The 13,435-nt window shown below is 37.8% G+C and overlaps 1 protein-coding gene across 1 annotated transcript in view; it reads left to right on the forward strand.

Moving 5' to 3' along the window:
* The window catches only part of LOC122817578 (fibrillin-2-like), an 824,173-nt gene that overhangs the window by 242,609 nt on the left and 568,129 nt on the right, over window positions 1-13,435 (forward strand). The window contains exon 7 of the mRNA XM_044090614.1: window positions 8,221-8,418. Within this exon, the coding sequence (XP_043946549.1) occupies window positions 8,221-8,418 (198 nt within the window). The remainder of the gene's footprint in view (window positions 1-8,220; window positions 8,419-13,435) is intronic.

Genomic DNA, 13,435 nt, shown 5'->3' on the forward strand with positions numbered 1-13,435 from the left:
ACCTTCAGCAGTCCTTTATAAATGTAATCATGTTAAATGTACACAGCATTAGCATAAGCAGATGTGTATGTATTATATAATATACTATTCAGTATTTAAACCTCTGACCTTCAGCAGTCCTTTATAAATGTAATCATGTTAAATGTACACAGCATTAACATAAGCAGATGTGTATCATTATATAATATACTATTCAGTATTTCCTAGGAATTGTAGCACTCCTCCTATTGCAACATATTCTCCCTTTAATATCAGGAGACCCACCAGTCATCAGAGATGCTGCAGTGTGAGTGGTACACAAAAAAGGACAGTTACAGACAAACAGATTTACCCTGTGGTAGTGCATGCCTTCAGAGTTAGGTCAGAATGAACAGGACCCTGACCAAGTGATTGGTGCATTGGATGCTTTCCATGGAAACAGCCTGTCTGTGGTACAGGGGGCCCCAGTGTTCTGCATTAGGGTTCTGGGGAGCTTTGTGATTATCAGAGTTGCTGGAGCACCATGACAGAAGTTTCAGTTCTTACCCATGATCTGATGATTACTCACTGGTACCGTAAGGTCAGTGTGGATAGTTAACTATTAGAAATACTTTAACGTGGCTGAAACTCTTGTTATATGATCTGATGATTACTCACTGGTACCGTAAGGTCAATGTGGATAGTTAGCTATTAGAAATACTTTAATGTGGCTGACACTCCTGTTACATGATCTGATGATTACTCACTGGTACCGTAAGGTCAGTGTGGATAGTTAACTATTAGAAATACTTTAACGTGGCTGACACTCCTGTTACATGATCTGATGATTACTCACTGGTACCGTAAAGGCAGTGTGGATAGTTAACTATTAGAAATACTTTAACGTGGCTGACACTCCTGTTACATGATCTGATGATTACTCACTGGTATCGTAAGGGCAGTGTGGATAGTTAACTATTAGAAATACTTTAACCTGGCTGACACTCCTGTTACATGATCTGATGATTACTCACTGGTATTGTAAGGTCAGTGTGGATAGTTAACTATTAGAAATACTTTAACGTGGCTGGCACTCCTGTTACATGATCTGAGGATTACTCACTGGTACCGTAAGGTCAGTGCGGATAGGTAACTATTAGAAATACTTTAACGTGGCTGACACTCCTCTTACATGATCTGATGATTACTCACTGGTACCGTAAGGGCAGTGTGGATAGTTAACTATTAGAAATACTTTAACGTGGCTGGCACTCCTGTTACATGATCTGAGGATTACTCACTGGTACCGTAAGGTCAGTGTGGATAGTTAACTATTAGAAATACTTTAATGTGGCTGAAACTCTTGTTATATGATCTGATGATTACTCACTGGTATCGTAAGGTCAGTGTGGATAGTTAACTATTAGAAATACTTTAATGTGGCTGACACTCCTGTTACATGATCTGATGATTACTCACTGGTATTGTAAGGTCAATGTGGATAGTTAACTATTAGAAATACTTTAATGTGGCTGACACTCCTGTTACATGATCTGATGATTACTCACTGGTACCATAAGGGCAGTGTGGATAGTTAACTATTAGAAATACTTTAATGTGGCTGAAACTCCTGTTACATGATCTGATGATTACTCACTGGTACCGTAAGGGCAGTGTGGATAGTTGCCTATTAAAAATACTTTAATGTGGCTGACACTCCTGTAACATGATCTGATGATTACTCACTGGTACCGTAAGGGCAGTGTGGATAGTTGCCTATTAGAAATACTTTAATGTGGCTGACACTCCTGTTACATGATCTGATGATTACTCACTGGTATCGTAAGGTCAACGTGGATAGTTACCTATTAGAAATACTTTAATGTGGCTGACACTCCTGTTACATGATCTGAGGATTACTCACTGGTACCGTAAGGTCAGTGTGGATAGTTAACTATTAGAAATACTTTAATGTGGCTGACACTCCTGTTACATGATCTGATGATTACTCACTGGTATCGTAAGGTCAGTATGGATAGTTACTTATTAGAAATACTTTAACGTGGCTGACACTCCTGTTACATGATCTGATGATTACTCACTGGTACTGTAAGGTCAGTGTGGATAGTTAACTATTAGAAATACTTTAATGTGGCTGACACTCCTGTTACATGATCTGATGATTACTCACTGGTACCGTAAGGTCAGTGTGGATAGTTAACTATTAGAAATACTTTAACGTGGCTGACACTCCTGTTACATGATCTGATGATTACTCACTGGTATTGTAAGGTCAGTGTGGATAGTTACTTATTAGAAATACTTTAATGTGGCTGACACTCCTGTTACATGATCTGATGATTACTCACTGGTACCGTAAGGGCAGTGTGGATAGTTAACTATTAGAAATACTTTAATGTGGCTGACACTCCTGTTACATGATCTGATGATTACTCACTGGTATTGTAAGGTCAGTGTGGATAGTTACTTATTAGAAATACTTTAACGTGGCTGACACTCCTGTTACATGATCTGATGATTACTCACTGGTACCGTAAGGTCAGTGTGGATAGTTAACTATTAGAAATACTTTAATGTGGCTGACACTCCTGTTACATGATCTGATGATTACTCACTGGTACTGTAAGGGCAGTGTGGATAGTTACTTATTAGAAATACTTTAATGTGGCTGACACTCCTGTTACATGATCTGATGATTACTCACTGGTATTGTAAGGTCAGTGTGGATAGTTAACTATTAGAAATACTTTAATGTGGCTGACACTCCTGTTACATGATCTGATGATTACTCACTGGTACCGTAAGGTCAGTGTGGATAGTTAACTATTAGAAATACTTTAACCTGGCTGACACTCCTGTTACATGATCTGATGATTACTCACTGGTATTGTAAGGTCAGTGTGGATAGTTACTTATTAGAAATACTTTAATGTGGCTGACACTCCTGTTACATGATCTGATGATTACTCACTGGTACTGTAAGGGCAGTGTGGATAGTTAACTATTAGAAATACTTTAATGTGGCTGACACTCCTGTTACATGATCTGATGATTACTCACTGGTACCGTAAGGTCAGTGTGGATAGTTAACTATTAGAAATACTTTAACATGGCTGACACTCCTGTTACATGATGTGATGATTACTCACTGGTACCGTAAGGGCAGTGTGGTTAGTTAACTATTAGAAATACTTTAATGTGGCTGACACTCCTGTTACATGATCTGATGATTACTCACTGGTATCGTAAGGTCAGTATGGATAGTTACTTATTAGAAATACTTTAATGTGGCTGACACTCCTGTTACATGATCTGATGATTACTCACTGGTACCGTAAGGGCAGTGTGGATAGTTAACTATTAGAAATACTTTAATGTGGCTGACACTCCTGTTACATGATCTGATGATTACTCACTGGTATTGTAAGGGCAGTGTGGATAGTTAACTATTAGAAATACTTTAACATGGCTGACACTCCTGTTACATGATGTGATGATTACTCACTGGTATCGTAAGGGCAGTGTGGATAGTTAACTATTAGAAATACTTTAATGTGGCTGACACTCCTGTTACATGATCTGATGATTACTCACTGGTACCGTAAGGTCAGTGTGGATAGTTAACTATTAGAAATACTTTAATGTGGCTGACACTCCTGTTACATGATGTGATGATTACTCACTGGTATCGTAAGGTCAGTGTGGATAGTTAACTATTAGAAATACTTTAATGTGGCTGACACTCCTGTTACATGATCTGATGATTACTCACTGGTATCGTAAGGGCAGTGTGGATAGGTAACTATTAGAAATACTTTAATGTGGCTGACACTCCTGTTACATGATCTGATGATTACTCACTGGTACCGTAAGGTCAGTGCGGATAGTTAACTATTAGAAATACTTTAATGTGGCTGACACTCCTGTTACATGATGTGATGATTACTCACTGGTATCGTAAGGGCAGTGTGGATAGTTAACTATTAGAAATACTTTAATGTGGCTGACACTCCTGTTACATGACCTGATGATTACTCACTGGTATCGTAAGGGCAGTGTGGATAGGTAACTATTAGAAATACTTTAACGTGGCTGACACTCCTGTTACATGATCTGAAGATTACTCACTGGTACCGTAAGGTCAGTGTGGATAATTAACTATTAGAAATACTTTAATGTGGCTGACACTCCTGTTACATGATGTGATGATTACTCACTGGTATCGTAAGGGCAGTGTGGATAGTTAACTATTAGAAATACTTTAACATGGCTGACACTCCTGTTACATGATCTGATGATTACTCACTGGTATCGTAAGGGCAGTGTGGATAGTTAACTATTAGAAATACTTTAACATGGCTGACACTCCTGTTACATGATCTGATGATTACTCACTGGTACTGTAAGGTCAGTGTGGATAGTTACCTATTAGAAATACTTTAATGTGGCTGACACTCCTGTTACATGATGTGATGATTACTCACTGGTACCGTAAGGTCAGTGCGGATAGGTAACTATTAGAAATACTTTAACATGGCTGACACTCCTGTTACATGATCTGATGATTACTCACTGGTACCGTAAGGTCAGTGTGGATAATTAACTATTAGAAATACTTTAACGTGGCTGACACTCCTGTTAGAACTTGTATTAAACTTATCTCTCACCAGCAAGTGTGAGTGTGTCTTGTAAAAAGGTGCCTTTGCAAGACTTCACTAAATTCTGCTCTAGACATTCTTCCAGAAAGTGTGTGTGTGTGTGTGTGTGTGTGTGTGTGTGTGTGTGTGTGTGTGTGTGTGTGTGTGTGTGTGTGTGTGTGTGTGTGTGTGTGTGTGTGTGTGTGTGTGTGTGTGTGTATGAAGGGGGGGGGACAGTTTTCCTGTTCCCTCATTTCTTTGATGAGTCTCTTGAGAAAAACATAGGAAATAAGTCAATTTCTCAGTTGAAGTAGTGTTCCAGAGGGTGTCTTTCCAACTGGTTATGCTAAGGCTGTTAAATATAACTGTACACCGCTTCAATTCCTTGAGGAAACAAAAAGAAGACAGCAGCTATTTTTCTGCTGTGAAGGTATGCACAACACAATTCCTAAATCATTAAAAAAGTATCACAGAAGAGTTAGTTGAAATAAATTCCTTCATTATTGGGTAATTTATGTCTCACATTTATATCAGCTGCGATCTACTTACCTCAGCAAAAATAAGTGAAACTTTAAAAAAGTGTATAAATGTCTTATATTCGGAAGGATGCCTCTAATATTGCATTAGAAATATCTTTCATTTATTTTCTTTCTTTCCATCTCTTCTCTGACAGAACATTTCCTTCACTGAATGAAGGAATTTTAGTCCTGATAGCATTGTCCAAGAACAATAAAATCGGTATATCAATCAGCTGTGCTTTTCCTGCCAAGTGGCATCCTGACCAGTTACTGTCAGGTATCCAGATTTGCAGAGATTTACCTCAGGCTTTTTATTCCTATCTCATCAAATAAGTGTCCATTGCATGTACAGCTTGTTAGGACTAGCAAAGAAGTAAGGTTTTAATCCTGGCTTTTTGTCCCATCAATAAGACTTTCTCTTAATTCATAACAAAAATATTTATAGTCTTGAAGGACTATTTTTCTCTTTATCAGATATCCATTTTCTTAAAAATCTGCTGCAACACACATTTAGTATTTATCAGGGTTGGATAAAAACAGTAAGAGGGCTGATCTGAATGAATCAATACCCCCCCCCCCCCCCACACACACACACACACACACACACCATCAGGGGATACTGGACCTGGGGCATCCCTCTCACTACAAAAACATTTGAACATTTAAAGTAAAATGATACATGATACATGTTTGGGATTTTTAACAATGTAGAAGTGACTTTGCATTTTTTAAATCATTTAGCTATTACTACTTCTTTGTACACAAATGTTACCATTGGCTAGCGAAATCCAGAGAAATCATGAAACAGTACATTCCATGATAAAGTTAAATGATAAATATTTTTCAATCACAGGTTTAAGTGGCAAAAAAGAGGACATTAAGTAAAACTGAAAACATTACTTGTATAATAACTGTAGCTTTGAATTCTGTAGACACGTATCTACTTTTCTACATTTGCTTCAGGCTATTCACTAATGAAGGGAGTGTAGTCATGTTTATTCATATATCCATCCAAGATTCCATGATTCACATGAACCAGGATCAGGAGATAATGACAGATGATAGATTACAAACAACTAACTTCCCTGCTACCAGATTTGTTGCTTGGTACTAGCAACACAATCATGAATGTAGACCAACATGTAAACTGGCTGTTGCACTTGCCCTCACTTGTTAGATGACAAACCTACAATTCATTTTGAAGATTATAACTATCTAAATATTAATTAGAGCAATATGGTCTGACGTTCTTACTTTCAAGCTAAATTGCTCCATGTGGTAAATATTAAACATTTCAAACACGTTCTCTCTTTCTCAAGCAAGAATGCTAATTTGTTTGATTTGCTATTGACAAATAGTTTAATTACAGATTTCACCTTTCTACAGTGATTTGGTAACTCTGATCATATTGGCATTCAATTTACGAACATAGAAGATATGAAATATCCACTGGTGAAATTGTGCAATACATCCACATTAAATGCTTAGTCTCTGTTCTTTAAAAGATAGACTGAGGCAATAGAGGGAATGTACATGAAAAAAAAGCAGAAACAAATTCCTCTTGGTCAAACATTCATCTTTATCACATATTTAAGGTAAACATCATACATATTTCATTTACAACATGTATAATACTAAGAAGGAATCTTAACATGTCCTTGAAAGACTTGAAACGGTGGCTGTCACTGTCACTGCTAAAATGAAGCATAAAATACTTTTATCTAAAAAAATTAAATATGAACACTCTCAAAACTCACTGTGCATTGAAGCTGGCCTAATATTAGATATGAGTGAGTTAGCAGTGAAACCTAAAGGTCTTGCTAATATTGTTATTAATATTTTTGCAATACGTTTGTTAACCCTATCTGTAACTGACCTATAGTTTAGAGCAAGCAGTCTGCCCTGCTCTAGATAAGGTGACAGTTACTATAGCTTTAAAAAAGATAAATAAGAATTCAAATATGGGGCATGGTAATCCTTCTGGGATTTATACACTTAATAAAAAATGTGCAAGCTCAACCTAAAAGTCTGATATTTTGAGTGTCGACAAAGTGAGATTTAATAATTTGATTCTGACAATGTCAGGTAGACTCATATATATATATATATATATATATATATATATATATATATATATATATATATATATATATATATTATAATAATAATACTAAGTAAAACCATTATTCAAATTATCTGGCATTATTTTATGCATATAGTGCTACTTGGGGTTGGGAAGTACTGAGCCATTCAGTTTGCAGAAAATAATTGTTAGAAAGCCTGTCATTAAAAACTAATGTTCCCGTTGTAATAGTGGGAAGGGTTGAAGGACTGCAGCGTAATGGAGAGGTGTGGGGCAGGGAAGAATAGAACATAGATGGGAGATAGCCGAAATGTAGGGCAGGGAAGAATAGTACACGGGTAGGAGAGATCTGAAACTGTGCTTATGATATAAGCAAATATTTTTTCATAGAAGAGTGGAAGGAAAACAAACTTGGTTAAAGAAGAAAATTTGGGGTTTAAGGGTAACAGCATCAGAATGAAGAGATGAAACTGGAAATTAAATGATGGGTGGATCTATGAGGCACTAACTGCAAGATATGACCTTCTTATATTAGTATAAGAGTTATATTTGGATACTGTGACTGCCTGTTAAAATAATGCTGTCAAACAGATATTGTTTACTGGGGAATGTTGTTTCCCTGTGTATACAAAATTCATGAAAATATTTTGTGTAGTCATTTTATTTGCTTGTGAGAAACAAAATTTCTACTGATGTGTTGACTGTAAAAAAAATCAACTTATTTGTTAGCTTGTAAAAACATTCCTTTTATTTATACTGCTGAGTTGCAAAATGACACACTATGGTTTTATTTGCTGTAATTATATTAATGGAACATTATTTAAGTTCTTATTTTTATTTTATTAAAGATTTGTTGACACTTTTATCTAAAATTGCAAGAGGCATACTTAATTGTGTAAACAGATTCAGTATTATGTTACATCATTGACGATAAAGGCATAGCTCAAAATGTAATGTATACTTTCCTGTTTAAGACAGTATTTGACTCATATTTTCTCCACAGATTATCGCACTGGCCCATGTTTTACTCAGGTGAACAACCAGATGTGTCAGGGACAGCTGAGTGGAATTGTTTGCACTAAGACACTGTGTTGTGCAACCATTGGCCGTGCCTGGGGTCACCCCTGTGAGATGTGCCCTGCCCAGCCACACCCCTGTCGTCGTGGTTTCATCCCTAATATTCGTACTGGTGCCTGTCAAGGTAAGACATAAAAATTAAATGTTTCATAGTTGGAACTGGTGATCCAAACATTTATCAACAGGAAGAATTTCTGATAAAATGTAAGTTTTTGACTGAAAAGTAAGCATTACTGATGACTCTTAAGTACATCATCCATTTGTAGTACATCAGAAGCCCCTCTTAAGACTATAAAACTAAGCTATGATATCATTGTTACAGCATAGTTAATGATGTCATAAAGTCTTTACCAAGCACTTGTGAACATAATTAGTGGTGTCCCAAATACTTTATCAAGGACTTGTGAAAACCGTCATCTAATGATGTAAAAAAGCAAATGACTACACACTATATCCAGCCACAACAGAAATATTGTGTAAGGTCTGACCAATATCAACCTATAATAAGAGTGACTCTTAGGACATGAAATCTTTCAGTTGCATTTTTTCCATCCAGATAGGTAGCAGCAATGAGGTCATAGAAGATAGTGTTCTATTTAAAAATAAGGAAATATTTGGAAATATGATTGCCCCTGCTTATTCTCTGGAAACACGTCTTTCAATGTACTTATGGCACAGCTTTATGGTTTTGTATTGTATACTCCAGGGGTCTACCTGATAACATCGAATCCCCAGAACACCGAATCCCATTTCATCGAGACGAATGCATTGAAACTGCAGACGAGCAAAACTCCATATCATCAAACCACACTTCTGCAAACTGAAGGGATTTCCTATTCCTCTGTAGCAACAGTAGTGAATGGGACAGAGATACTGTAAATGTACAGTTCACTGGGTGGCTCTGTGATAGATATGGGCATGCCATGGGTGTGTGCTGTTTTCTACAATGTAGTGCAATCTCTGTGTTGGTACATCTAATTTGCAGAGGGTGCAGGGGGGTACAGCCCCTCTGCTAAAATGTAAAATGGGATAGTGTAAGTTTCTGGTGTTTTGGGAGGTAGGTATATTGTAGGTGTAGTTTGTGTAGTTTTTTGTTTTAATCCAGGAGTGTGTTCGCAGAAATGTGGTTCGATGATATGGAGTTTTGCTCCTCTGCAGTTTCGATGCATTCATCTCGATGAAATGGGATTCAGAGTTCTGGGGATTCGATTTTATAAGGTAGACCCATTTCAAGACCTTAGGTGCGATCCTTGGAAATGCAAAAATTTAAGTGTGATTATATATAGTAACTCTGAATTTGCTGTATCTTCTGGTAGGGAGCGCAGCAATACAATCACTTGTTGTTTCATTATTTATGTAGTTATTTTTTTCTGTGTGAGCAATGTAACATGAAATGCACTTCCATCTGTCAACTTTGCTCTAAATGTGAATTCTTTGTTAAGATTTTCCTGATTAGAAAACAGTAGCATGGGTATGATCATAGATGCACTCGTTTGGCTCAATGTTACTTTAAAAGTAAAAGCAGGCTTGTAAAAAATGTAAACTAACAGAAGCACTGGGGGAATGTTATGTTCTAAAATATAAATTATGACTAAGATTTAAAGTTTTTCTCATTAATTTGACTCTCTTACTTTGATTTGTGATTAGTCATATTTATAAGCCACAATAATTAATGAAGCACTTCAGACATAGACATATGTGCAGCATAGGGCTAAAAAAATGTGGGAAATGCACAGAAAAGCTAAGACTGGATCCATCCTTCATTACAGACTGCCGCATCTGTTGGGGGCTTAGAGAATCAAGCAAAAGGGGGTAACACTAGCATATCAGCACGTTTATCTACAGTGACGATCGATTCTGTCACTTAAAAAGTTATGTAGCAACAGTCCGAGCTCTTTACAAATTGACATGTAGTCTTCCACCATGACATAGAAAAAGATTAAACAGCTTTTCCATTCACTATAGACTTAAGCAAAGCCCCAGGTGGTTCCCAGAAATATAAAGACTCACAGATATGTGATCATACAAAATGGAACACAAACAACTCTGTATAATTTGTGGTCAAATGCATTAATACACAGCTGAGTGCATGTACCTCTCCATAGACTATGATGAAAAAAAGAACAATAAAACTATCCTTTATCCATCCACTGCCGCAGCTGCAGATCAGTTGCTCCAAGTAAGTGTGGGATGATCTCCCTCTAGAAAAGGTCAGTAGGGCCTAGAAACATATTGTGCAGTGACATCACACACAGATAACTATAAACTAATGAGATGCAGATGTTTCTAGTACCTATGAAATAGAAATGAACTCTACCCAGGGTCAGAAGTTCAAGAAATACATGGCCCATTCCTATGTAGTACTCTGTTCCACAGTGGTGTTGCAGCTACTCTATACATCAACAAATACAAACACTGCAGAATACACACACTGACATACAAACAGGGAAGTCGTTAATAGTATGTGTGTGTGTGTGTGTGTGTGTGTGTGTGTGTGTGTGTGTGTGTGTGTGTGTGTGTGTGTGTGTGTGTGTGTGTGTGTGTGTGTGCACGTGTGTGCATGTGTGCGTGTCTGTGTGTGTGATACACACCAGCATGCCTGTTGTTGCATTGATGTATTGCCTATAATCTTGTACACATACACACATGGTACCATGTTGTTCTTCCTAAACACAACCCTATGTGTTTTCACCATGTTATTCATGATGTAGTCAGTTGTTCCTGTACAGTATGACAGAATGTATGAATATATTGTAGTGTATAGTTTTCTGTCCAGGCATATTCCTTAGCAGGTTACAAAGCCTGCTACTACTGTACATCTGGTAGTGATTTCTCCAGCTTTGGCTAACACCCTTAACACCCCGACATGGAGAAAAGGCAGCAGGAGAAGGCTGTACACCCCTGCCCAAAGTAATGTTGTTGTTGTTGTTGTGTCTTTCGGCTTTTCCCGGTTAGGGGTCGCCATAGTGGAACTCTGGTCTGCTAATGATTGGCAGTAGATTTTTACGTGCCGAGTTGCCAGCTCTGATGCACAACCTTCAACAAAGGTACACCCAGTCACGCATGTCTCCACACAGAAGACTCTCTAGCTGAGAATCAAACAGGACAACATCTTACTGTGAGGCGACAATGCTACCGCAGCACCACCGCAGTACCCTGCCCAGAGTAAAAATGTTTATAAATACACGTGCCCCACCATCACTGACATGCAAAGCAGAGAGCAGAGAGCAGAAGTACCCTGAGTGAGGTCTATATCACAATGTTGAACTTACAAAAGTTCGATCGTTGTAATGTCGAACCCTAAAGTCCGAAACCCAACAAAACCGAAAGCACAGAACAGCGATTTTTTTCTCCAAGGAAAAAAATCGCTATTCCGTGACAAAAAAAAAATTAACCTTAAACTTAAACTAAAGTGGAGGACTTCACCCCCCACATCCCTGAACATGAGGGGCTGTGCCCTCCACACACCCCTACTTAAATATACCAACTCTGACATCGCACCACAGTGTAGGAAATAGCAAAGCCCCAAAAATGGCCCACCAATTTTTTTCCCTGGGAAAAAAGTTGATGTGCTGTGGCTATGCTATTTTCAACTTTCAGACTTTAGGATTCAATACTACAACGTTCAAACTTGTTTTAGTTTGACGTTGTAATACAGACCCCCACCCTGAGTGCCCCCTGCTCATGGAAAAAACATTTATAACAGCAGCCATACCACCAGGGATGTGAATAGCAGGCAGGACTAGTACGCTGTATGCCCTTTCCCACAGTAATAATGTTTGTAACTGTAGTGTAGATGCAATGCATTATGCAAACCCTGCTATAATGTACACATCTACATTCATTTCTCTAGTCCAGGCTTAGTTGCTGTCTTTTACATGGTCACACAAACACAAACAGATAAATGCATAATACCCCCTCCACGTACAGACACACAAAATGGTCAGCATGGCCAGAGTGTGTGTGTGTGTGTGTGTGTGTGTGTGTGTGTGTGTGTGTGTGTGTGTGTGTGTGTGTGTGTGTGTGTGTGTGTGTGTGTGTGTGTGTGTGTGTGTGTGTGTGTGTGTGTGTGCATATCTGCTGTATATTAGGGTGGTTGCACATAAAATACCCCATATGTTTTAATATACAGCACGCACACCTCATGCTTAGATTTCCAGAGTGTATAAAGATAACAAATGCCCCCATTAGAAGCAGTGATGGTATTCTATAAGCACACTGGATACATATCAGGTCTCAGAGGGTGATCTGCAGCTAACAGCCTTGTGCGCTGTAGGCCTGCGTGGTGTACTGAGCATGCTCAGTATGCTGTACATGTACCCCTTACAGGATTCACTGTCTTTCTTGTACATACAGCAGGCCATGTCTGTGAATCTCTTTGAACTTCTTAGATAAATATGCATTCTAAGAGTTTCTAACACTGAGCTTAACAGTTGTAAAATGTACTACAACACTGTAACAACAAGTCTTTAGTTGAAAAAGCTGAGTAGCATATAAGCTCACAAGGATTTTTTTGGGAAACTAGTAAGGTTTTATTTCTTATTTTCCCTTATTTTCTAGTCTCAGTGATAGTTATGTAGATGATGTGTGTTTAAGCTTGAAGATCTCCATATAAGGAGCACTGGAGGCATTGCCATGGAGAGCTACACCTGTAAGAATTTTTTTCATGGGTCCATGTTTCTGTTTCTAAATTCTGTCAGTATAACTTTTCTATTCTATGAATAACTAATTTAAAAATTATATGTCAATTTTATTTTTATTGATGCTTTAAGTACAGTGTTTTTTGCAATAATATGATCTAGCATTTCGTAAATGATAATGGGGTTCCATTATTATTCAAGCAGAGAGATGACATTAAAGTTATAAAATATCATCAAAATGCAAAGTTGTTAATCTAACTTTTTTTTTCTCTGCAGCATTTAGTTAAGCCCTAGCAATGTTGCAGTGATTGAAAGAAGTTCCAAGAAGTTCCATAGCTGCGAAACTCTGTGTGTGATATGTAGATGCATGTAGAAGAACATCTCACATGCAGGGCACATTTTCTGAGCTGTTTATGTCTTGGAGAATGAAGAGTAGTGAAGATTCTAGAACTGAGTCGGAGACGTTTTGATGTAGTGGCAGTTGTAGTGCAGTGCATGAGA

This window comes from Protopterus annectens, chromosome 13.part0, assembly GCF_019279795.1.
Source record: "Protopterus annectens isolate FY-2018-M chromosome 13.part0, PAN1.0, whole genome shotgun sequence".
Lineage (NCBI taxonomy): Eukaryota > Metazoa > Chordata > Ceratodontiformes > Protopteridae > Protopterus > Protopterus annectens.